The 24,305-nt window shown below is 41.7% G+C and overlaps 1 protein-coding gene across 3 annotated transcripts in view; it reads left to right on the top strand.

The window, feature by feature from the left end:
- The window catches only part of KATNAL2 (katanin catalytic subunit A1 like 2), a 119,474-nt gene that overhangs the window by 67,142 nt on the left and 28,027 nt on the right, over window positions 1-24,305 (top strand). For 2 of the 3 annotated variants that reach the window (XM_017857811.1, XM_017857813.1), the window contains 10 exons: window positions 1,608-1,774; window positions 3,109-3,151; window positions 6,955-7,072; window positions 8,265-8,363; window positions 11,655-11,753; window positions 11,967-12,044; window positions 15,569-15,667; window positions 17,772-17,835; window positions 18,037-18,155; window positions 23,899-23,990. In XM_017857811.1, the coding sequence (XP_017713300.1) occupies window positions 1,608-1,774; window positions 3,109-3,151; window positions 6,955-7,072; window positions 8,265-8,363; window positions 11,655-11,753; window positions 11,967-12,044; window positions 15,569-15,667; window positions 17,772-17,835; window positions 18,037-18,155; window positions 23,899-23,990 (978 nt within the window). The remainder of the gene's footprint in view (window positions 1-1,607; window positions 1,775-3,108; window positions 3,152-6,954; window positions 7,073-8,264; window positions 8,364-11,654; window positions 11,754-11,966; window positions 12,045-15,568; window positions 15,668-17,771; window positions 17,836-18,036; window positions 18,156-23,898; window positions 23,991-24,305) is intronic. The other variant, XM_017857812.1, reaches the window with a different exon arrangement.

The following is a 24,305-nucleotide window of genomic DNA, read 5'->3' on the forward strand; positions in this document are numbered from 1 at the left end:
GTAAAAACAGAGGAAATGTTAGTCACTTTCTCTGAGGGGCAGAATTTTCTTTTGATTTACCAGTATTTTCTAGTTTTTTCTTAAGTGAATATGTATTACTCCATACTAAAGTTATTAATAAAAAACTGATTTAGTTTTTCTCTCTGTCAAATGAGGATTAAGACATAGTATAGAAGCATGGTGAGACATGAAAAAGTATAGAAGCTGATTGACTAGAGTCAACTGACTGTGGTTTGCAGCTTCTTTAAAATTAGCTTAGGAGAGATACATACATTTCAAGGTCATTGAAAATAATCATGGCAACCTCTTTTAAGAAAGTTCAGGCTAGGCATAGTGGCTCACATCTGTAATCCCAACACTTTGGGAGGCCAAGAAGGGAATCGCTTGAGGCCAGGCATTTGAGACCAGCCTGGGCAACATAAGGAGACCTTGTCTGAAAGAAAGAGAGAGAGAGAGACAGACAGACAGAGAGAGAGAGAGAGAGAGAGAGAGAGGAGGGCTAATAAAAAAGAAAGTTTTCTCTTTCTACTTTCCTGGATCTAGATTCAAATGAAACAAAAAGAACTCCAACCTACAGCAGAAATCTGAATCTGGGGTCCTTGGATGAGCTCTTGAAATTATATGCTAATTTGCACATGTGCACACTTTTCAGGAGAAAATTGTTGGTTTTAAAAGAAGTTAAGAACTAAAATTTAAGACCTGCAGAGTCTTTCTTCTTTCAGAGGATTTTGAGACACAGCCCTTGCTTCTAGTGCTAAGGCCACTTAAATTGGACAGCTTTACAGCTGAACAAGTTAAAAATGACAGTGAGGAACCAAGGTCAAGGTGCTACTTTTTTTTTTTTTTTTTATACTTTAAGTTCTAGGGTACATGTGCATAACATGCAGGTTTGTTACATATGTATACTTGTGCCATGTTGGTGTGCTGTACCCATCAACTCGTCAGCACCCATCAATTCGTCATTTATATCAGGTATAACTCCCAATGCAACTTTTATACAGAAACACCCTGAAGTGAAATGTGTGACTGATTAAAAAATTACCAGAAACAAATAATACATTCAAAGTGGATGTTATCTTAAATGAAAGTTCTTTGATGATCTTGATTGGTAGATCTTTGGAATTTCCTTCAGTGCTCAAGACCTGTTCATTTGAATTACTTCAATGATGGCAAATTTGGGTTGAATTTGGGTTTTATCATTTCGCCAAATGTTACCTAAAAGGAGTATCTGTGAATAGAGAGGTAATCAAGTTTGGGCAAATACCCATTTTAGGCTGCAAATGAGTAAAGACAAATCACAAGATATTTTTTGGTTGATTTACTTATTTGACTTTTAAGCACTTCCAAAAACATCCTGAACAATGGTGACATCACCAGAACAAGAATGTAACTTTCAAAGGCAACTGCTTTGAAAGATAATAGTTAAATATACTTAACAAATATGGGGCTCTGTATAGGCAAACCTCCTATGCACATACTAGTTTTCATCTAACGTGCCATATATAGGCTTACTTTTTGTATTGCATCCCTTTAGACTTGTAATGCCTGTTAGCCATTATTCTTTTCATCTCAGTTAATTTCTTCTTTTTCTTCTGTGAAACTGCCAGATATATCGATACAGCAAATGCTTTGGAGCAAGAAACTAAACTGGGGTTGCGACGCTTTGAAGTTTGTGACAACATTGATCTTGAAACTATTTTGAAGGAATATGAGAGTTACTATTTTGTAAAATTTCAGAAATACCCCAAAATTGTCAAAAAGTCATCAGACACAGGTACATGGCTATTTTCTAGAGATAAGGCTTTATCTCATCTGTAAGATGAGTGTATCTTTCTCATCATATTCCCAGATAGATGGAGACCCTCACCTTGAACCAAAAGAGTAGGCCAGGAGGATTGTATAGCCATTCTCATGTCCAGCACAGACAACTGAAATATGATTATCTGGACATTGACCTCCCTTTAGTCATGTTGGCATTTGTTTGAGAAAAATGTATTTTCAGGCAATGAAAGCAAAACCCCAGTGTATCATAGATACTTTTCAGATGATTAACATTAATTTCTTTAGAGATGAAAAGAGCTGTTGGAAGAGGAAAAATGACAGAAGACTTTTTTTGTTGTTAGGAGACCTATTATCTGTCTTGAAAATAACTACGAAAATGAATATTGGGGAAGCTAATAGCTCATGTATAGATAATGAAAAGCTTTTGAAAGCCATCAATCCAGATAATAATCAATATAATGCAAAAACCCAGTATAGGTTAGCAGTCAACAAGGCTGGCTGGAGGAAAGATCTAAAGTGGGGGCCCTGTGCTTTGTAGTAACATTGACTGAGAAGTCTGTAAGTGGGGGAAGTAATTATAAACCAAGGGAGATCATTGTCCTGTTTACAAGGCACTTGTTAAGCCACAGACTTTAACATTTCATGTAGGGACCGGGAAACCAAGAGGAACATCAGTTTAAAATAGCCAGGGCCAGATATCAGAGCTAGAAAAAGTCAAAGAGGTATTTTATCTGAGCTCCCTTCCAATGCAGTATTCAGAGGTGGCAGGTGGTTAGATATGGGTCTTGAAGAGACAGCCCACACTCCTAACTACAGAGTGATCAGCACTGTTAGGGACGTGATCTCACTTCCAGCTGGCTAGTTCCCATCTAGCATGATACCCTAATTCTCCTATGATATTGGACACATTATTTTTATTTTAACTTGCAGAGCATGACTTAAGTCTTCCCTGCCAGATTCGTGCAATCAACCTGGTGTCCCATGTAACACAGCAAAATGGTGTCAAGTTTATGAAAGCATAATGAAATGGTAGCTGTAAAGCTAGCCTATATTGGAGTTGCCACCAGGTCCATAGTCTCTGACACGTTTAATATCTGAGCCCTTTGCAATCTTTCTCGGTGAGGAGATGCTGGAGAAGCTCGGGCCTCTTTCTCTTCGCTGGTAATTTCAGTTCTCTCTAGATGAGAATAGCTTAAAGTCTCTAGATTCCAAAAGGTTATAGCACAAATTTTAAGAACAATGCAAAAAGGGGAAACATACCTGAAAAAATCACTTTGTCACTCTTAAAATTATTTTCTTTCCCTCCCAATGTCTGTTTTGTCACAGCAGAAAATAATTTACCACAAAGAAGTGGAGGGAAGACCAGAAGGTAAAGTGAATGGTAATTCATCTTAATCAACTTGGCTTGAGGAGCTTGTGGGATCCCTTTCCAGAAGCTTTGCCAGCACAGCTCCATGACTGTCTCCCAGCAATACTGACTGCAGTCACGTGACCTGGCCCAGCCCAGGACTTCTCTCATTATAGCTGCTCCAGATTTGGGCCAATGTCTGTCTACTCTCCTGGTTTTACTGTAAATAACAGCATCCCATGATGCTCTGTCTTTCCAGGCCATGTGATATGAAAAGTCTGAACCTCAGAGGTTAAAAGACCCAGGTTCAACTCCTGGCTCTGCTATTTACAAGCATGGAGCAAGTCTCAGACACATAGTGAGTTCCTGGCACACAGTGAGCACCCAAGAAATATTATTTTCCCTCTTTTCATCATTTAGTTAATTTCAAGCACTCCCAGATCAGATGTCCTCACCTGTCTGAAGATCAACAATGAGCCAGGAGGTACCTCACGCTTCTGCTTTCGCCAGTCCTGGCCCGCGGGAACCCATTCTTCTCTTGCTTTCCCCCCGCTGTCCACAGCTTATCTTGCATTCCTTTCTCCAGCTTCTCAAGTCCAAATCTCATCTGGGACTTGTAGCCTCTGATGGGAGCCCCTCTGTCTCTGGACCTTTCTGGGTACACACTTTCTCTCACAAGGCCCCCTACTCTTGTCAGTGTCCTTCCCATTCCTCTCTCCCCACTCCCACAGACCCCTCCTCTGTCAGGGCTGTTCAGAAATACCCAGGGGATCAAGGGTGCTGCTGCCAGCTGCCAGTGAGGGCCAGCTGTGGGGCATCACGACCTGTGGGCTGTTGCTATTACAGTAGAGCCTAAACCTCATGGGAAGACGCAGCCATCCAGGCAGTGAACAAAGTGTTTAAAATCTTAAAATGCTCTTGGAAAAAGAAAAGTTAGATTGTAATCACATGCAACTTATTAGGCCCTCAAGAGGTATGGATTCTGTTATGCCCCCACTACATTCCCTGACCCTGCGACTCCAGTTCCCTTGTTCCGGCCTCAGAAGGAAGGGCCTAGGACACCTCACAGGGCTGGTGGGCACAGCTTACAAAAATGACCGTGGAGTCCACGCACGCTCCACGATCCGACTCATCATAATAATCGGCCTCGGGCTACCTTTACTTTGTGCTATTCTGTAGGAGGAGTTTTATTGCTTTGACAAAAGTGTTATTCTTTTATTTATAGTTTCCACAAAGCTAGTCAGACTCTGGTAATAAATGGTAACTGCTTATGCATAGAAATCGTGAGGAGCGTTTGTGGCCAGCTTCAGAAGGCTTTTGGATTCTGATTATCTTTCTGGAACCTTCTCAGCATTCTTCCCTGGCAAATGCTCTGTGAGTGAATGGTGTCAGAGTGCTTTCTTTGTTCCCTTTAGGGATGGAGCACAGTGGCACATTTGACAGCGTGGGGGCTCCTCAGCTCCTCTCTGAGTAGACGTTTGTATGTGGCAAGCGTAAAGATTGAATAGCAAATGGTTAGAATCAGGAGGAATAACTAGGAAATTAATGAATGATGTTTCTGTGGACAATTTTATACTCAAATATAGTTACTGAAGTGAGACATGTCATGAGACTGGCTATTAGCAAATCAAAGTGTCTTTTTCTAATCTTGGAAAAGATTTATAATCCCCGCTTAAAGACTTGCTGATGAACCAAAGGAGAAAAGGTTATCTAACGTGATGGATGACAGAACTGGGATCCCAAAAGGTCTTGGCAATTCTGGAGATGGGTTCAAAGTAACAAGATGAAATTTAATAAAATAAGGTTTAAGCTCTAACAAGAGTTACAACAAATAGCTCCTCCATTATAAAATCAGAGAGCTGGAAATCTCAGTTTACCTAGTGGGCCAACAGTGAGACATGAGTGCTACTATGGTCCCAGCCCCATCAATAGAAATACAGTGTCCAAAAAGTAGGAGGTCACACTATTCTGGAAGGTGACCAGTTTGAGGAAGAATCTTGGAGCCAGGTAACTTTAGGAATGACTGGAGCAACTGGAAATGTTGAGTTTGAACAGAGGGTTGGTGGAGGGGGGCTCCTTAGAACATTGCAGGAACAGGCTTCAGTTCACCCTCCAAAGGGCGATTGGGCCTTTTCTGCCGAATGCCACAGGGTGCACCTAGGACTAATGGTTAAAGTCAAAGCAGAGTGAATTTGGTTCCATGTTCAGAGGAATTTGACAATCCTCAGAGCCGATTGAAAATGAATTGTATTGCTTTGTACATTAGTGCTCTTGTATTTTGGTCATGTTAAAGCAGACCTTGGGGATCAGTTGCATCCAATGGGAAATCAAAGTGGGAAAATAGAGTCCCTGTTTCCTGCCAGCTCCACAAGGATGGTGAGGCAAGTTTAAATACAGACACACACACACACAAATACATAAACACACACATACACTTCCACACACACATATAAATAACTTCTTTTAAGTCAACACTATTAATATAAGTTTGCATTTGTGAAATGCTTGGTTTTCATTTCATAGTTATTTCATTTTTGTGCCAGCAAAAGAGCGGAGAAAGACATTCTTATTCCTAGTTTAAAGATAGAAAAAGAACCCCCAAGAACTGTTAGTGTCCACCTCTCATGACGCTCTCCCCAGTGAGACCCACACTCACAGATGTGTCACCATGTGGACATTGGTGGTATTGTCGACATGGGTGGTCTTACTGGCTAAATAGCTGTGCATTTATATTAGACATGAACATTTATTATCCCCATAAAGAAAGGAAGTTGAAATAGCAGCTCTCTGAGATCATTCGGAACACGGAGAGACTTGCTTCTAATGAACCTTCTGCAAATACATCTCACATATAGCGACAAAAGGGCTAGGAGAACTAAGAAACAATGTGGGAGTTCATGTTCTGCCCCCAAAGCTAGTCCTGTCTCTCTCTGGTGGCATCTTCTCCAGAAACATATGGATATTCCAATACTGAATTTTATATCTAATTATGAGAATGTAGTGAAAAAAGTGATTTGATCTTTCTATGGTTATATAACATATATACAGTCATACTACATATATAACTATGTATACAGTAAATGAATATACTCTTGTGACCACAGTTACAGCCACCGGCAAGCTACCTTTGCCCCTTCTCAGTCAAATTCTCCCCATCTCCATCAGAGGTAGCTACTCTTCTGACTTCCAGCCCCATCAGTTTGTTTTGTCTGAAGTAAACAATTGTTGATGAAAATTTGTTTGGCAAATATGATTGGTCTGGGACAACACTGATGAGAGGAAGTTTGTTTTCCTTCCATAATCCCCTTTTGATGTTTATTACTCATAACATGCTGAGGTGTATTTTAAGTAGACAGGGTACATCCAGGGCACTGGATTAAAACCATGGGCCAATCCCTGAATTTCCTGCTGTTTCTTAGTTTGAATGGGAGGACTCCTTTCTCTCACACACCTTTCTCCTGGTCTAATGCTGCTTTTAAGGAAGGTGGAAGGAACAACGGGAAAATACTTGTAAAGCAATGTGTTCTTAAAAACTAAAGCTATTTGCAGAAGGGCCGAAGCTATGTGGCGTGAAAGGGAAATGAAGAGGGTGAGTTGAGGGGCTCCAGGAAGGGATCTTAGAAGAACCCCGTGAGTAGCCTGGAAGGAGTTAGGGCCAGGATGAACCTGGTGGGTGGATCGCATAGGTGGAAGGGCCCTATAGTGGCCACCTGCATATCTTTCAATAGCTTTCTTAAATGTGCTATTCTTAAGAATAGTTGTTTAACTACCTCAAATTAAGTGGCAAGAATAATTTCTTCCAAGGTCTTTGTTCCCTCCCTTAGGGTGATGAACGACAGTTGCCAAAATCTTCCCAAGATTAATCAGCAGAGGCCCTGGTCCAAAACCACGGTGGGGAAGACAGGGGACACCAAATCTCTCAATAAGGAGCATCCTAATCAGGTCAGGATGGCTTGGCTTGACTTTGTGAATAGCACACTTGGCTGAAAAATAGCCCTATGAAAAAAGTCACATTTATTTATTTTTTGAGGACCTACGCTTTTAAAATTGCTGTGTGATCTAATTGAATTGTAGGTTTTCTTCCAGTACACTGGACTCAAACCATGGACAAATCCCTGGATTTCCTAATGTTTCTGAACAGGAACAGGAGGACTTTTTTCTCCTCCAAGTCTCCCCCCATCTGGGTGCTGGGCAATGGGCCAGGGTGGGGCCAGGGCCCAGTCAGAGCAGGAGGGCCTGGTTGCTGTGGAGCTTGATCTTCCCATCTGAGGTAACTGTTACCTGAGGTAACTGAGCTAACCAAGATGGCAGGTCTTCTTGTCCCAGAGCACATTGCTGGGTTCCTAAGTGTAGGCCAGGCATAGCCTACACTACACTTCAGGTGTGGCTGGGTCTGAAGGTCTCCTACTAGACTTCTCCAAATCGCACATGGTCAGCCCTCACCTCAGACCTTCACCCTGGACTTTCTGGGGGCCAAGAAGGGCAGCAAGGAGAGAACCCAGCAAGTGAGTGAAGTAAATGGCTCCTGATTCACGAGACTCATGTCCAGAACCTTCTTAGGACAAAACATCCCAGGTTTCAAAGGAAAGAGGACCAATGGAAACTGAGAAAAGGAATTTAAAAAATTAATGTCAAATAATGGAAAGGAATAATCATAATACCCGATTGGTCAAAAGGATTCTCTCCCCCTCTCTACAGTTCTGGCCGCTACAGCCTGATTCAGGTGGAAGAGAGGTGAAGGTGGGGCAGGATAAGTCCCATGGGAGGCTGGTTGACTCTGCTGTATCTCCAAACTCAGTCACTCCTGGCCAAAAACACCCCTGATCACAGGAGAGAAGACAAGTCAGCAAAAGGGGATGGGTTGAGGCACAACTGTTTCCTCCATTTGGAAAAGCTGCTCGGGGCCCATGGCCTGGCATCTTCTCGGTCTTCCAGGGACAACTCCTTCCACATAGTGCAGGCAGACAGCTAACTCATCTTCCTGGTCTGCACAGAAGTGGCTAAACTACATGTGCACGTCGTATTTACAGAATTGCTCTCCAGCATTGGACTTTGCATGATGGAGTGGGCAGGTACAGCCAGCATCTCTCCATGGCTGCTCACAGCCAATGTGTCCTTGTCTCTCTTTCTTCAGGAGGTAGTTAATAACACTCGCCTGGAGAGTGCCAACTTCGGCCTAAATATATCAAGAATCAGTAAAGACAGTGGAGAGGAAAATGCCCACCCACGAAGAGTAAGTGAAACTCACAAACCTAACACTGAAAGGGGTAATTTCTTTTTCCTTTTAAACATGAAAACAAAAAAACATTATTTTTGTCAAACAGGAAAGTTAAGATGTGATTTTTGAAGGCTGGTTGTGAGGTAAATGGAGAAGAGGGTTAGAAAATGGGTTCTTCTTTGGAATTTCCTTTCTGAATGAATGGGCTGGCATGAACTGCCCCATCTCTAAGGAACTCAGTTTCTACATTTGTAAATTGAGGGGCCTGGAAGAGATTGTCTCTAGTGTTCCCATCAGCTTAAAAATTCTATAATAACAATGACAAACATTGGCATGATCATCCTGCATCGTTCTTATCATTTTTTTATTTTAAGAGACAGGGCTTGCTCTGTCACCCAGGCTGGAGTGCAAAGGTGCAATCATGGCTTACTGCAGCCTAGAAGTCCTGGGCTCAAAGAATCCTCTTGCCTCAGCCTCCCAAGTAGCTAGTACTACAGGCATGCACCACAACATCCAGCTAATTTTTAAAATTCGTCTAGAGATGGGGTCTCACTATGTTACCCAGGCTGGTTTCAAACTTCTAGCCTCAAGCAATCCTCCTGTCTGGACGTCCCAAAGCGCTAGGACATCTGCATTATTTAGTGAGTTGGAAACACATACTCATTCTGCTCTGCCCTGTCAGTGGCATTTGATTAGTGGTGTCATCTTTCTCCTTGGAGGGATGGCTCCTGGTCTAAACGTAATTTCATGTGGACCATGAAACCTCAGTTGATATAGGGTTGATTTTGTCCTTGATAGATATTTCTACCTTTTTCATAATGAATCTCATGTCTGGATTTTAAATAATAACGTCTTAAGCAGAAAAGACCCAGATTGGGTGGATGTAGTCAAAAGGTATATTAAAACATGTAATTTGGAAATGAACAGCACCATATTGCTATTGGTCATACTCTCCAAGGTTGTAGTTCTTTAAGCTTCTTCTTTCTTTCTTCAGCCAAGTGCTCAAACCTCTGGAGTGCTGACTTAGTTCCGGCCAGCTCTTAGAAAAACTGAACTCTGTGTGTGTGAATTTGGAGGGGTGACTGGAGCATCTCCCTGAAAATGAAGGGCAGTGACCTCACTGGCCTGAACTGACTCTCTGTAAGGGCCTCACTTAATGGTAATTGCTGGAGATGATATCATGGGAATCAACGCCTCCCTTGGAAAAACATCTCCTTGTTCACTTTCACTGCTTCTGTTGTGTTTTCAGTCACCTTTGCCTAGCTATTTTGTGGCAACATTGAAATGAATGGATGTTTTTGATTGGGTCACAAGGAAGGGACCATTTAACCCAGCACTTAACCTTTGAAGTAGTCTGACTATAAATCCTCTTACCAGCAGAAATGTCCTCAGGGCACAATATAGATGGCTTTCTCCCTAGCATTTCATTTGTCCATAGGTTGCCTGAGGGTATATGGCCTGGGGCCAATCTCAGAAAACCCCAGGTCTGTCATTTCCATGTTAGTACCTGTGTTTGTCTGTTTTGCATTGCTATAAAGGAATAGCTGAGGCTGAGTAGTTTATAAAGAAGAGAGATTTATTTGACTCATAGTTCTATTCGGCACTGGGATCTGCTCAGCTTCTGGTGAGGCCTCAGGAAGCTTTTACTCATGGCGGAAGGCAAGGGGACCTGGCATGTCACATGGCAAGAGAGGGAACAAGAAGGGAGGGAGATGACCGGCTCTTTTAAACAACCAGGTCCCTCGTGAACTAATAGAGCGAGAACTCACTAGTTACAGTGGTTAGAGCACCAAGCCTTTCATGAGAGTTCCTCCCCAATGACCCAAACACCTCCCACCAGGCCCACCTGCAACACTGGGGATCACATTTCAATATGAGATTTGGAGGGGGCACACATCCTTACTATATCAGAATCCAAGCTTTAGGACACTTTCCCTACAAATTTAGTAGGTATGTTGTTCTTGAGGGCATAAGCTTCAGAGTCAGCCTGTCTAGATTCAAAACCCGGCTCAGATGCTCCCCCACTGTGTAACTTTGGGCAAATTGTTTTATAATCTCTCCAAACCTCATTTCTCTCAGCTGTAAGATGGAAATAATCACAGTGCCCACTGTAAGTCTCATGATGAAAGGAGAGACTTGGCGCAGTGCCTAGCACATAATAAACACTCCATAAATGTTAACTACTATTATTATTTTATTTTTTGGTGCATCCTTGCTTTTTCCTTCCTACCTCTAGGGGGGACAAGGTGATATTGGAAGGATCACGGGTTGGGAGACAGATTAAGTGAGTTTAAATCCTGGCCTTAAGCCATTTATTAGCTGTGTGGCTCTGGGCAAATCACTTAACCTCTCTGGACTTACTCCCACATCTATGAAGCCAGGATGTCACTCCTGACTAACAGAAGTGTTGTAAGAATTAGAAATAGGCTGGGTATGCTGGCTCACACCTGTAATCCCAGCCCTTTGGGAGGCTAAGGTGGGAGGATAACTTGAGGTCAGGAGTTGGAAACCAGCCTGGGCAACATAACAGGACCCCATTTCTACAAAAAAAAAATAATAATAATAATTAAAAATTAGCCAAGAGTAGTGGCGCACACCTGTAGTCCCAGCTCTTCGGGAGGCTGAGGTGGGAGGATCCCTTGAGCCCAGAAGTTTAAGGCTGCAGTGAGCTCTGAGTATGCCACTGCATGGCGGAGTGAGATCCTATCTGTCTCTTAAAGGAAAAAAAAAAAGGATTAGAAATAATCCTCACAGGATATGGAGAAAAGGGAACTCATACATTGTTGGTGGAAATTAAATTAATTCCACTTATACCCAATAAATTTATACAAATTATATACAAAAATAACAAAAAAGAAATAGTTCTCACAAAGAACCTTGCACACTTATTTTGTACAGCACTCTATTGAGTGGTGAACGTGTATCACAATCCATAGACAGGAACTCTTATTTCTGTTGTGCCAATGAGTTGTTTCTGCGTGTGTAATATTTTAAAAGGATAAGACCATACAGGGGAAGTTAACACATAAGGAAGGAAGCAGATGGTCTGTGTCAGGAACTGAGAAATACTCATGAATTTTTATTCAAATCCACTTCATTCTGGAAAATGTATTCACAATTTTTTAAGGTGCTCCAACTTGAGGAAATCATCATGTTTAATACTAGTGCTGGTTCTTTTTAAAGCTTAACTTGAAGTTTGCCCTAATACCAGGGTATATAAATGTGTCTTGGTTTAATGAAACTGGGTTATTAAGAAGAGTCTTCTCTTATGTTCTAATGGCATAAACAACCTTTCCTCCCCTGCAGGGCCAAATCATTGACTTCCGAGGGCTGCTCACAGATGCCATCAAGGGAGCGACCAGTGAACTTGCCTTGAACACCTTCGACCATAATCCAGACCCCTCAGTAAGTGGCAAAGATGTGACATTCATCTCTCAAATTGCCAACATCCAGATGAACTCTGGAAATATAATTTTGAGTACCGTGAAACCTTGAGATCAAGTCAAAGGCTGTAGCCACCTGCCATCGTTTGTTTCACCGAGACCTGTGCGTGCCCGGGGTTTCTTCCTAAATTGTGAAGCAATATTGTGATGTGAGCCTTTCCACTCCTCTCATCAGGAACGACTGCTGAAACCTCTGAGTGCATTTATTGGCATGAACAGTGAGATGCGAGAATTGGCAGCGGTGGTGAGCCGGGTAAGATCTGATATTCAATTCACAAATTTACGGAGGCGGGCTGGGGCTTCTGGAGCTTTGTGGGTTGCTTATTTTATTAATAACAATAAATATGATCATTTATTTATAAGGTGCCCCCACTTGCGAAGGCATTCATATTGTTTAGAGGCACAATAATGCATGATAAATAAATTATAGAATCATAAAATTACAATATAAAAAGCCCACCATCTCATGATAGAGGCCAAGAAAACCGAGAGAGAAAAAGACTTAGGAATGAAGGGACAGGTGAAAGGTTTAATAGCAGAGCCAAGAGTCAAGGAAAGAAAGCCTCTTAAAGAAGAAAAAAGTATGTCTGCATCTGGTTTAAAAAGTCAGAGCCCAGAAATAGAGATGTCAGAAGTCTGATGATATCATCATTGAAAATCTCCATGAAAAACACAATTAGCAGGAAAGACTTTACCATCCAGACTACGGACTTTTCCAGCTTGCACTATGGAAGCAGAAGGCAGTGAAGAATAGGCTTTGGAATTAACCGACCTGCCTTTGATTTCTAGATCCTTCTCTTGCTAGCTGTGTGACATTGGGCAAGTTCCTAGAAAATAAAATAGACCCCTGAGTTACAGGATATTTTTCTCATTTCTAATGCTTCATATTTAATTGAAGACTGAAACCTAGGCAGGCTCAGAGGAGTGTATAAAATGATCCCCAAAATTCACAGCTCCTCTGAAAAGCTAAGGGCTCCTGAGCTGTCTCCGTTCAGCTCAGCAGTTGTTTCCTGTACGCCTCTTATGTGTCAGGTATGTGCTGCGGGCTGGAGACACAAAGGTGAATGAGTCAGAGCACAGTCGTTGCCCTCAGGAGTTTCTCATCCCAAGGCAAGGTGCACTTTGAGAGCATGAAGGAGGGAGGGGTGGGGAAAGTGTTAGGAAAGAAGATAGGAAATCGCTAAGGGAAAAAGTGAAAGAGGGAGGCTAGGAGCTATTCTGGGCATAGGCAATCCATGAGAAATTGCAGGTGTGCACATTTCCCATGGGCCACCTAAGAAGCAGGGAGTGGTGGGGAACCGGTAGAGAGAGGCAGGGCTCCTGAGGAAGGGTGCGGTGAATAGTACCCAGGGCTGACAACATGCGTACGGAAGAGGGGACGTTAGAAAGGCATCCATCAGAGGATGGGATCATCCCATGTGCTTGTGGATGGCTTGTTCTATGACAGGGAGGCAAATGAATAGCAAAGCAAAGGAGATGGGGAGACCATCTATGAGGTTTTTACCAGTGAGAGGGGATGAGGGACTGAGCCAGGCTGCAATAACCCCAAATTAATAGTCTCATTACCATTTTTGCAAAAGGGTAACATGACTATGAGGATAGAACTATAGAGTGGAAGTGGCCTGAGATGATTCCATCTGGAATCCTTTCTATAGTAGCATGGGAGGTAGAAACCCTGCTCCTGCCTGAATGCTTACAGTGACAGAGAGCTCACCACCTCATGAGGTAGTCCTGCTGAATTCTGACTGATAACTTTGGATTGATATGAGGAGAAACTGTCAGTTGGGAAATTAAACATTACCTTGTGGAACTCAACTCTAGAAGAGGGGAAGAAATACTGCTGTTATCTGTGGATGCCTTGAATACCTAGGTAAATGAATTTTCCTTGTGTCCCAAGATTTCCCTAAGAAAGGACAGTAATAAGAATGTGAATGGCTGGTGGGTCTGCATGTAGATCCAGGCTCTAAAGACAGAGTAAGGAAGACTGAGTCCTTTCACTATCATTCCATCCAATAATGGATTATATATATCATGCATGACCAAAGCACTTGTATAAATACTTTCTCTAGACAAGGTGCAGTAGCTGGCACCTATAATCCTAGCATTTTGGGAGACTGAGGCGGGTAGATCACTTGAGGTCAGGAGTTTGAGACCAGCCTGGCCAACATGGTAAAAACCCATCTCTACTGAAAATACAGAACATTAGCTGGGCATGGTGGCACATGCTGGTAGTCCTAGCTACCTGGGAGGCTGAGGCATCAGAATTGCTTGAACCTGGGAGGCAGAGGTTGCTGCACTGTAGCCTGGATGACAGAGTGACAATCCATCTCAGAAAAAACAAACAAACAAACAAACAGGAAATTTCTCTAATAAAAGTGAAAGTTGGCTGGGTGCTCACACCTGGGTGAGCACACCTGTAATCTCCTGTAACACTTTGGGAGGCCGAGGCAGAAGGATCACTAGTCCTTGCCCTCAAGAGTTTCTCATCCCAGGGGCAAGGTGCACTTTGAGAGCATGAAGGAGGGAGGGATGGGGAAAGTGTTAGGAAAGAGGATAGGAGATCGCTAAGGGAAAAAGTGGAAGTTTGGATTATCTCCATAATCCAAACATAAAGTGGAATGACATTATTGGACTTGATGCAGCCAAGCAGTTAGTCAAAGAAGCTGTTGTGTTGAGGCTGAGGTGCGAGGATTACTCGAGCCCAGTAGGTTGAGGCTGCAGTGAGTGGTGATCATGCCACTGCCCTCCAGCCTGGGCTACAGAACGAGACCCTGCTTGAAGAAAATTAAAATAAAATGAACTTCCTATAGTGGAGGGAACTGGATGGGTGGGGAGCCGGAGTAGGCACAAACATCTCACCAGCATTTAAAAAATGTATTTGTATTTTTGGACCATGTGCACATATTACTTATTAAAAATTATATAAATATAAGAATAGATTCAGATTTTTTCTGTAGTCACTCAGAATGACTTTGGAAAGAAGGTTTTTCGGGCTTTTCTTGATGAAACACTCTAGATATTCAGTTTGCCTGAAACAGCTCCTACTGAGAAAGGCCCCTTAGTGACTGCTCCGAGGCGTCTGGTGAAATTGAAGTTTGGAAACTGTAAATTAGTTATCAGTAAAAGCCACCTTAATTGATTACCCTAGATGGTTGCTACAGGGCTCTACTATAAGAGGGGAAAAACTGCAGTTTCACCCAGTTGTTGGCTTCCTTGAATTTTGTAGAAGCAATTGCTCCTACTGGAAGTAGGGAATGATCGCTAGGGAAAAAAGAGAAATTGGTTTCAGAGGAGCATTATCTCTTTTATGCAATAAATTAAGAAAGTGTTTGCGAGATCAAGGAACAAGAACAAGGCCAGGCACTGGCTAGGAACTATGTTGCACAGTAAAACCTAATGTAAGTTGAAGGCATATTCTGTAGCTTCTTTAATTATGATTATAAATCGGTATGGTTTGCTATTGACAGAAAACAGGTAGAGTCCATTGTTAGGATATTTTTTTTTCTCCCTGAAAAGTACCATACTGTGTTATCAATGTCTTCTTCAGGGAAAATCATTGAATATTTTCATGGCATGCCTTTGGTGAACTAACCCAAAATTACAATGTATATATGTGTGTGTGTGTGCGTGTGTGTGTGTGTGTGTATAAAATATGAACAGCTTTTATCACCAGCACTTTATATCCTATTGTAAGTCAAGTATTCTGCTGCTCCCAAGTTTATTACAGCTGTAGAGGACAACATCAGTTTTAACAAAATGATCAAATGTGCATTGCAGGACATTTATCTCCATAATCCAAACATAAAGTGGAATGACATTATTGGACTTGATGCAGCCAAGCAGTTAGTCAAAGAAGCTGTTGTGTATCCTATAAGGGTAAGGACGGGAAACCTCTTGGGGGTTATTTCTGTTCACTATCCATTGGACAAGCTGTATGTCACACACCTATCAGAAAGGGAAGGGCAGGATGATTTTCTGTCCACACGTTAACTTTTTGTTTGTGTCACAACACTTTCTCAACCCTGGAGCACCAAAGCCTGGTCCATTCTAGATCATTTAAAATCATGTTACATATTAGTTCAAGACAGGTGTCTGAGCTAAGTGAAACTTTAAGATCTAAGACTATAGTATACATAATTTGTCAGATTGATTCAAATTAGCCTGTTCCCTTAAAAATATTCTTATTGTTGTAGAAATACCTCTGGTAGGGGAGAATCTCTCACTTTGTTTCCACAGATCCTTCCTTTACACTCCCCCCCTCCACCTACCCTCCCCAGGATCATCTGGGGCTTTGCTTCTGGGTGGTTGTGAAGACTGAACAGCCCCTTCCAGGGCAGTGACAAGCAAAGCCAGCCTGTTGTGCTCATTACTTATTACTGACAAATCTCTGTGCAGTTTACAAACTGGGTAGAAAAATAGAAAAACAATACTCTCCATGTTTGATTTACAAATGGGGTGATGAAGAGCTAAGTGAAAACTTAGCTTTTGTTGTATAACAGACCACCCCACAACTTAGTGCCTTAAGACAACAATTTATTTGTTTGTAATTCTGTGGGTAGGCAGTTGGAGCTGGGCTCAGCTGGGCTGGCTCATCTCTTTTCCATGTGGTATTCTTGACTGGGCTCAATCACAGGTCTGAGCCATCAGTCAGAGTAGCAGAAAAGATGGAGAGACTGAAAAGGCTGGGACAAGCACTACAGCCAAGGTATCTCTCCATGTGACCTCTCATCCTCTAGCAGGAAAGCCCAGTCCTGTTCACATGGTGGCAGTGGGTTCCCAGAAACAGGCAGGAAAGGGAAAGTTCTAATTCACAAGCATCTTTCATGCCTCGTATATTTTTTTCTAGTCTTATATTTTCAAATCTCTTAACATTTGCTAATGTCCCACTGGCCAAAGTCAAAAGACCAGGCCCAGATTCAAATGTTGGAGAAATAGGCTCCACTCCTTGATGAAAGGAGCTACAAATAATTTATGGCCATTTTCTGTAATTTCCTGCTGTCAGGATTATGAATTTATTTTATTGAATAACCTATTTAGTCTTACCACTGAGCCCATGTGGCCCCTGATTTTTGGATGCTTTCCTCTAAGGAGACAAAAATCAATACATTTGGATTCTCTTTTCCCCCTCTTTCTTTCTGTGTTCAGACTTAGGAGTAAGAAATACACTGGTGTTTAGAATTAATAGAAGTTTACTCACCTTTTCCTCTAAGTGGAACTATAGCATAAAACTTTTAAAAAGGATAGAACATCTCATTGAAATTCCCTGGATTTGTTCTCTTCATGGCATTACAAGCTCCAAATGTGTTGAGATTTGACGTCAGGATTAGCAAGAAACTAATAGCTAGTTGTAATTTTACTAATATTCCTTGCCACACCCCTCTCCCCCATTCTTTACCAACCCTTGCCACTAACCTTCCCCAGATTGTTTGAATTTGAACTAATAGGCGCAAGACTTCCTTGAAGGCTACGCATGTCTTGTTCAGAGTTGGTGTCTTAATGCGTTTGCCCCTGAATACTCCCAACTTCCAAAACAGGTTTCACCATAGCTCTGTACTTTATTCGAATAAACCTTTACTAATTGGTTCTAGTATGTATTTTAAAGTTCATACCTGCTTTACAACATTCAAAAGATTGCCAAATGCTCTCCATATAGAAGTCTGGGGAAAATGATGTTATGCATGTAAGAAATAACTGTTTAACAGAGAGGAAGAGTACCTACATATACCTTTCCTTTCCTTAAAAAATTGCTCTTTTAAAAGTCACAAAATTAAGTCAGGCATTCTAATCGAGCATGAAAATAAAATTGGGATGAATAAGATCTGTTTATTTAGGTCAGAAGCAGACGACCTTAAGCAAAAAAAGGAGACCTGAATCTTAGAGCTGTGCTGCTTTCACTCCAGCTTTCCTGGCTTGTCTGTGCTGAGAGTATGCAGGCTGATGTGTCAGCACCAAACCTCATCCTTGTTCCTTGTTTCCATAGTATCCACAGCTATTTACAGGAATTCTTTCCCCCTGGAAAGGACTACTGCTGTACGGCCCTCCAGGTAAACACAGCGTCCTATTTTGATGTTGGTGTTAAGTGTGTGTGCAGAGGATGAGTTGTCCCTTCTGTCCTCACTTCAGGACCGGGGCACATGAGAGCTGAGCAGTCACTTCCTTCCTTATGTGTGAAACTGACTTCTGTCTATAAGCAGTGGGATAATGGAGTTGAAATGCCTGCTCATCTTTTACATGTCTCTTTTTAGGTACAGGAAAGACTTTACTGGCCAAAGCTGTGGCCACTGAATGTAAAACAACCTTCTTTAACATTTCTGCATCCACCATTGTCAGCAAATGGAGAGGGGATTCAGAAAAACTCATTCGGGTAGGAATTCTTAATTTTGTTTTTAAAAATAAGTTCTAGTGTAATACGGTGGTACAAAATGATGTCAGAGCTTCTTTGCTTTTAGGGGATTTTATGTTAGATTCAATCCTGGATCTTGATTACCAGTAGCTTGGGAAATGGATTGACTATTATGTGTGGAAGTTAATTGTGCCCCCATCAGCAAAACATGATCTCCCTTCCTTTGGGAATTTGATCAACAGCTCTTTTTTGATTCATGCAATTTAGGCATGAAAGCTGGGGGGAAAAAAATCTCTGACGTGGCATATTTTTTCTTCATTCAAGAAACATTTATTATTCAACATGTACACTATATTTGGTTAACATTTATTGAGAGGCTACTACTGTATGTTAGTCCCTATGCTAGATACTCTAAGAAAGAATCAAGAAACTTTAAACTTAATTATTCTTTCAGATGTTCTGAGCACCTTTGCTTCCATAGTGCCCATAGCCTGTATGATTTTTTGCTTTCTTTTTTTTTTTTTCAGACGAAGTCTCGCTCTTGTTCCCCAGGCTGGAGTGCAATGGTGCCATCTCGGCTCACTGCAACCTCTGCCTTCCGGGTTCAAGCGATTCTCCTGCCTCAGCCTCCCAAGTAGCTGGGATTACAGGTGCCTGCCACCATGCCCAGCTAATTTTTTTTTTTTGTATTTTTAGTAGAGACAGGGTTTCACCATGTTGGCCAGACTGGTCTCGAACTCCTGACCTCAGGTGATCCGCCCGCCTCAGCATCCCAAAGTGCTGGGATTACAGGCGTGAGCCACTGCGCCCAGCGATTTTTTGCTTTCTTTCAGAGGTTGTTTCCATCTTTACGATATCACATTTATAGTTGATGTTATATTTTATATTATAAAATTGTACTGAATCTTCCAGTGACATTAAGAGCACTTCCATTTATGGTTTAGGTCCTAGTGTAAGAAAGGTCCTTCTTTGAAAACCTGTTAAACTATCACACTCTGTAGAATGGCAGATATGTACTCAATATAAGTGAATATAAAATATTACATATTTTCTGAAAAGTGATTAACAAGTTATGCTTAAATTACATTCCCTTAGATGACTCTTTCAAAATATGATGGCCTATTTGGAAATCATAATAGAATATGTTTAAAGGATTGACTTACCTAAAATAACCTATTATCTATTACGTTGATATCATTTTCAAGTTGCTGCAAATATGTAAGCTTATATAAATTCTTGTTACCCATTCAAGATGGTAATTTGTGGAAACCTACGTTGATATCTTCTATTTCTTTGTTCTTCATCTTGCGTATAACTCAGTGCCAGTTCCGAAGTGGGGCTTGAATTTAGCTACACTTACAGTTATGGCTCCATGTGATTGTAGTTAGCTGGAGGTGCAGTTACGGTTGGCCCTTGAACAACAGTTGGCCCTTCACCTGCATGGGTCTAATTATGTGGGGAAATTTTTCAACAAAATACATATTCACAGGATACAAAACCCACGTATATGTGGGTTTCCCAGGATAAACTGTGGGACTCCCCAGTAGCTGAGACTATGGGCATACACCATCAAGCCCAGCTAATTTCTGTATTTTTTGTAGAAACCAGGTTTCACCATCTTGCCCAGGCTCCTCTTGAACTCTTGGGCTCAAGCAATCCTCCTGCCTCGGGCTCCCAAAATGCTGGGATTACAGGCATGAGCCACCATGCCTAGCTTCTCCCTGCCTTTCTAAATACAAGTAGGAACATACTATATGTTCCCTTTTGTACCTGGCTCTTCCCCCAACTTAATAGGCACAGATTTTGGTACAGGGAATGGTGTCGGGAGGAACAGGGAGAGGATCTGCAATCAATCTCTTCCATATGCCTAGAGATGACTGTAGCTGAAATTCATCTAACTAGAATTCTTATCACCCTGAAGTCTTTTTTTTTTTTAACATGTCATTTCTATATGCTGAATAACAACAAACTGTTAAAAGATACCACTCAGAATTAGTTTAGGTTCATCTCCTGTCATGAAAAGTGGTGTTTAGAACCACGAGCACAAGACACTGCAAGGTGCACAAAGGAGGATGACATACTCAGGACAGGACTTACCTAGGCAGAAGAAGAAACTCAAAAAGTTTATAGTATTCGTAAAAAAGACTGAAGTTACATGAATTTTCTGGTTTAATGTCGAATAACCAGAAAAGTCAATTAACAAGAATTCTCCATCCTGTGTGAGCATTGTATTCACTTAAAGTTTTCCTCTGGTTCAGTATTATTTTGTCAGGATTCTAAGAGTGAAGAAAAATCCCAGTGGAGTGGGAGCAAAAAAAATAAATTAAAAAAAAAGGAGTGAGGAAACAATTCCTCTCCCAATTCCTTCCTTCCTGCCTTTCTCTCTCTCTCTCTCTCTTTTCTTTCTTTCTCTTTCTTTCTTTCTCTCTCTCTCTTTCTTTCTTTCTCTCTCTCTCTCTCTCTCCCTATCTTTCTTTCTTTCTTTCTTTCTAGTCTTGCTCAGTCGCTCAGACTGGAGTGCAGTGGTGCATTCTCGGCTCACTGCAACCTCCATCTCCTGGGTTCAAGCGATTCTCCTACCTCAGCCTCCTGAGTAGCTGGGACTACAGGCGCCCCCACCACACCTGGCTTTTTTGTATTTTTAGTAGAGACAGGGTTTCACCATATTAGCCAGGCTGGTCTCAAACTCCTGACCTTGTGATCTGCCCACCTCGGACTCCCAAAGTGCTGGGATTACAGGCGTGACCACCACACTTGGCCTCTTCCTTTCTTTTACTATGTATTTTAAAAGTAACTAGCCTTAAAAAAAAAAAAAGAGTATAAGAGGATATACAGACTCCTGAGCCCTCTCCCCAGAGGCAACTACTATTAACAGTTGCTGGAGCAGCCCTGCAGAACATTTATCTATTATCTACATTAACATCAACAACTGTTTCTTTTGGGTGTTCTGTTTTGTTTTGAGGCAGGGTCTTGCTCTGTCACCCAGGCACCAAAGCCAAAGTGCAGTGACATTATCAGAGCTGACTGCAGCCTCGACCTCCTGGGCTCAAGTAATCTTCCCACCTCAGCCTCCCCAGTAGCTGAGACTATAGGTGCACACCACCAAGTCCAGCTAATTTTTGTATTTTTTGTAGAAACCAGGTTTCACCATCTTGCCCAGGCTCCTCTTGAACTCTTGGGCTCAAGCAATCCTCCCACCTCGGGCTCCCAAAATGCTGGGATTACAGGCATAAGCCACCATGCCTAGCTTCTCCCTGCCTTTCTAAATACAAGTAGGAACATACTCTATATTTCCTTTTGTACCTGGTTTTTCCCCAACTTAATATATATATAACTTGGATATTGTTCCACACTATTATAGATAAAGCATGTTTTTTTATGTCTATATGGTAGTTTGTTGCATAAATGTACCAAAACGTATTTAACCAGTCTTTTCTTGATGGGCCTTTAGGTTGTTTCTAGTCTCTTGCTGTTGTGAACAAAGCTAGAGTGGGCAGTCTTATATGTACACATGTTTTTGCCTATATAGTGTAGGACAATTTCTATGAAGTAGAATCGCCAAGTCAAAGGGAACAGACATCACCGACTGCCAGATTGCTTTTGCCAAGAGGGTTGTACCCGCTTAGAGTCCCATCAATGCTTCCTGAGTGCATTTGCTTCTCCACACCCTGACCAACACACCAATATCTTTTACAAAATAAACATTTGTCAATCTAATAGTAAAAAGTAATAGTGTATTTCAGTGATTAAACGTGCATTTCAATATTTCAGTGCTTGAATGTGTATTTCTTTGATTCTGAATGAACTTGATCAACTTTTGAAAGTTTTAGAAAATATTTATATCTTTTGTGACATGCATTTTTATTTTGGATATTTTAAAAAATAATGCAAGAAGAAACAGATAACCTAGTCATCTCATTTCCTTTCAGAAATTACATCATTTTCTCTTTATTTTTCGAGCTTTTGGGAAGATCCTCAGCTGGACAATCTTGGTCATGCTGTCAGGCTCCTTACTGTGAAGCTTTCAAAGAAAGCAAACCGTTCAGGACCTTCCCCTAAAGCAGAGAAGCTTTTTCTACCATTTGTTTCTCTTTCTATTCCAATTAAAGAGTTATTTATAGGGAACCATTGGGTTATGTTCCTCCCTCCCCTACTAATGTTCGTGCCTTTTAGGAGCTGATCGCTACTGAATAGTTGAGTGGTCTCTTTAGCAAATGCATACATCTGTTGATGCTTACATCTTTCAATGCACCGCCCCCCAGTTGTGTGATTTAACTTCCTCCAGGTTCCTCTGAAAATTTTAGACTAATGCTTCCAGAGACACTTACCCATGATTCTGTATATTCCCTGCAAGTGGAATGAGCAATGCAGTGGGCAGTATGAATGCCTAGATTCCAGGCGTGGTTCTCCTTCCAACTGGGTGTGTGGTCTAGCAGAGGCTCTTGGTCTCTTCTGCCTTTAGTGAGCACCTTAAAAACATGTATGGGTTTTATGTTCTAATATTTCATTTCTCATTGGGTAGATTGCCACTGTTGTAGTCACCCTTAATATCAGGTATATTTGGGCTTCTTTGTGTGTGTGTGACAAGGACAGAAAGTTATTTGCCCTGAATTAGTGGTCTCCATTGTATCTGGAAGGCATTGTGATGAATGCCCCGGCATTGCCATTGTTCTCTCAGTTCATTAAACTCAGTCAATTGTTCTAATAAAACAGGATTCTGTAAAAGGGAGATGCTGGTGCATGCGCTTGAATGTACCCATGAGCAGTGGGGAAGGTGAGGTATTTCCCGTTCGGTGACAGGGAGACCTGTAAGGGATGAGCTGCTGCTGCTCGTGAAAACTACAACCTGACTTTTTCAGAAACCTTTCCCTCTGAGTCTGTGATGGTTTGCTAGTGCTAAGTGACATGGAGAATAAATCCCCCATGCCTATTAAATAATTTCTATTATTTTCTAAATCTCCACTGTTTTTTCCCATCAACCGGTGAAGGATTGTATATGATGCTCAAGAGATCAGTTTCAGGGTTAAAAAAAAAGGCTTAGGTTGTTATATTCTATTCATCACCACCACATCTCCCTTTAGAGCTCTTTATTTTGTTTTTATATGTCTGTTCTTTTGCTGGTTGCTTTCCTGTTCTTGTTCGGTCTATAATATTTTATTTTATTCTCAAATAGAACATCGTATTCAGTCGAGAATTGCCTTCTAGTACCTGAGCCTACCAAACAGCCTTGTTGAGGTAGTGTGGGAAGGCTATGGAGTAATTTGGGGAACACGAAGGGACTAAATTTGTCAGCCTTGTTACCCATGACAGGAACCCAATCCTTGAAATATTTTCTTCTGAGAATAACCTCCCATTGTTCCCAAAGATTAAGGGAAGAATTATCAAATGATTATACATGTTCCAAGGCTCTTGTGTCCACATGGAACATACTATTAGCAGGGTGTTTCAGGGGTTAACTAGCCGACTGCAAGCTTGGGAACCAAATTTCATCTGAAGCTCTCATATTTATGATTAGTAACCCTGGAGTAACCACCTACCCTCTGCCTCTAATTTTATCAAGTTATAAATGGAAATAATTGGACCATCCAACCCCATGGGGTGGAGGTACGGAGAAATAATTGTAATGATTATAAAGTTATTGTGAAATAACAGAGTGCAGCATAAATGCTTATTATTACAGTCATTCTAAGTTTTTACTCTCTGGGAGCATCTGAGGACTTTAAGTCTATGAGCTTGAACACTTGCTTGCTTTTCCCCCACCCAGGTGTTATTTGAACTTGCCCGCTACCACGCCCCATCCACGATCTTCCTGGACGAGCTGGAGTCGGTGATGAGTCAGAGAGGCACAGCTCCTGGGTAACAGACAGGGTTGGGGTTTTTGTTGTTATTGTTGTTGCTTTTTTTTTTGTCATCGCTTCTCCCCTCTTGTAAGTGTGTTTGATGGTCAGAAGCCCATCGACATTTACTAGCAGAATAAGCCTATTAATAAGCCCACAAATTTTCTGCAGACACATGGAAAGGTCTTTAAATTAGATCCTGTTAACTGAATAGCTGATTTAAGTAGTTTTTATAACCGGAGGAAATGCCATCCTCCCTTCCCCCGTTCCCCACAGAGTGGTTTTCAGGCCTGAAGATCCTCTAGCCCCAGGATCCCAGGCTGCCATATCAGTC

This window comes from Rhinopithecus bieti, unplaced genomic scaffold, assembly GCF_001698545.2.
Source record: "Rhinopithecus bieti isolate Rb0 unplaced genomic scaffold, ASM169854v2 scaffold_42084, whole genome shotgun sequence".
In the NCBI taxonomy this organism is placed as follows: domain Eukaryota; kingdom Metazoa; phylum Chordata; class Mammalia; order Primates; family Cercopithecidae; genus Rhinopithecus; species Rhinopithecus bieti.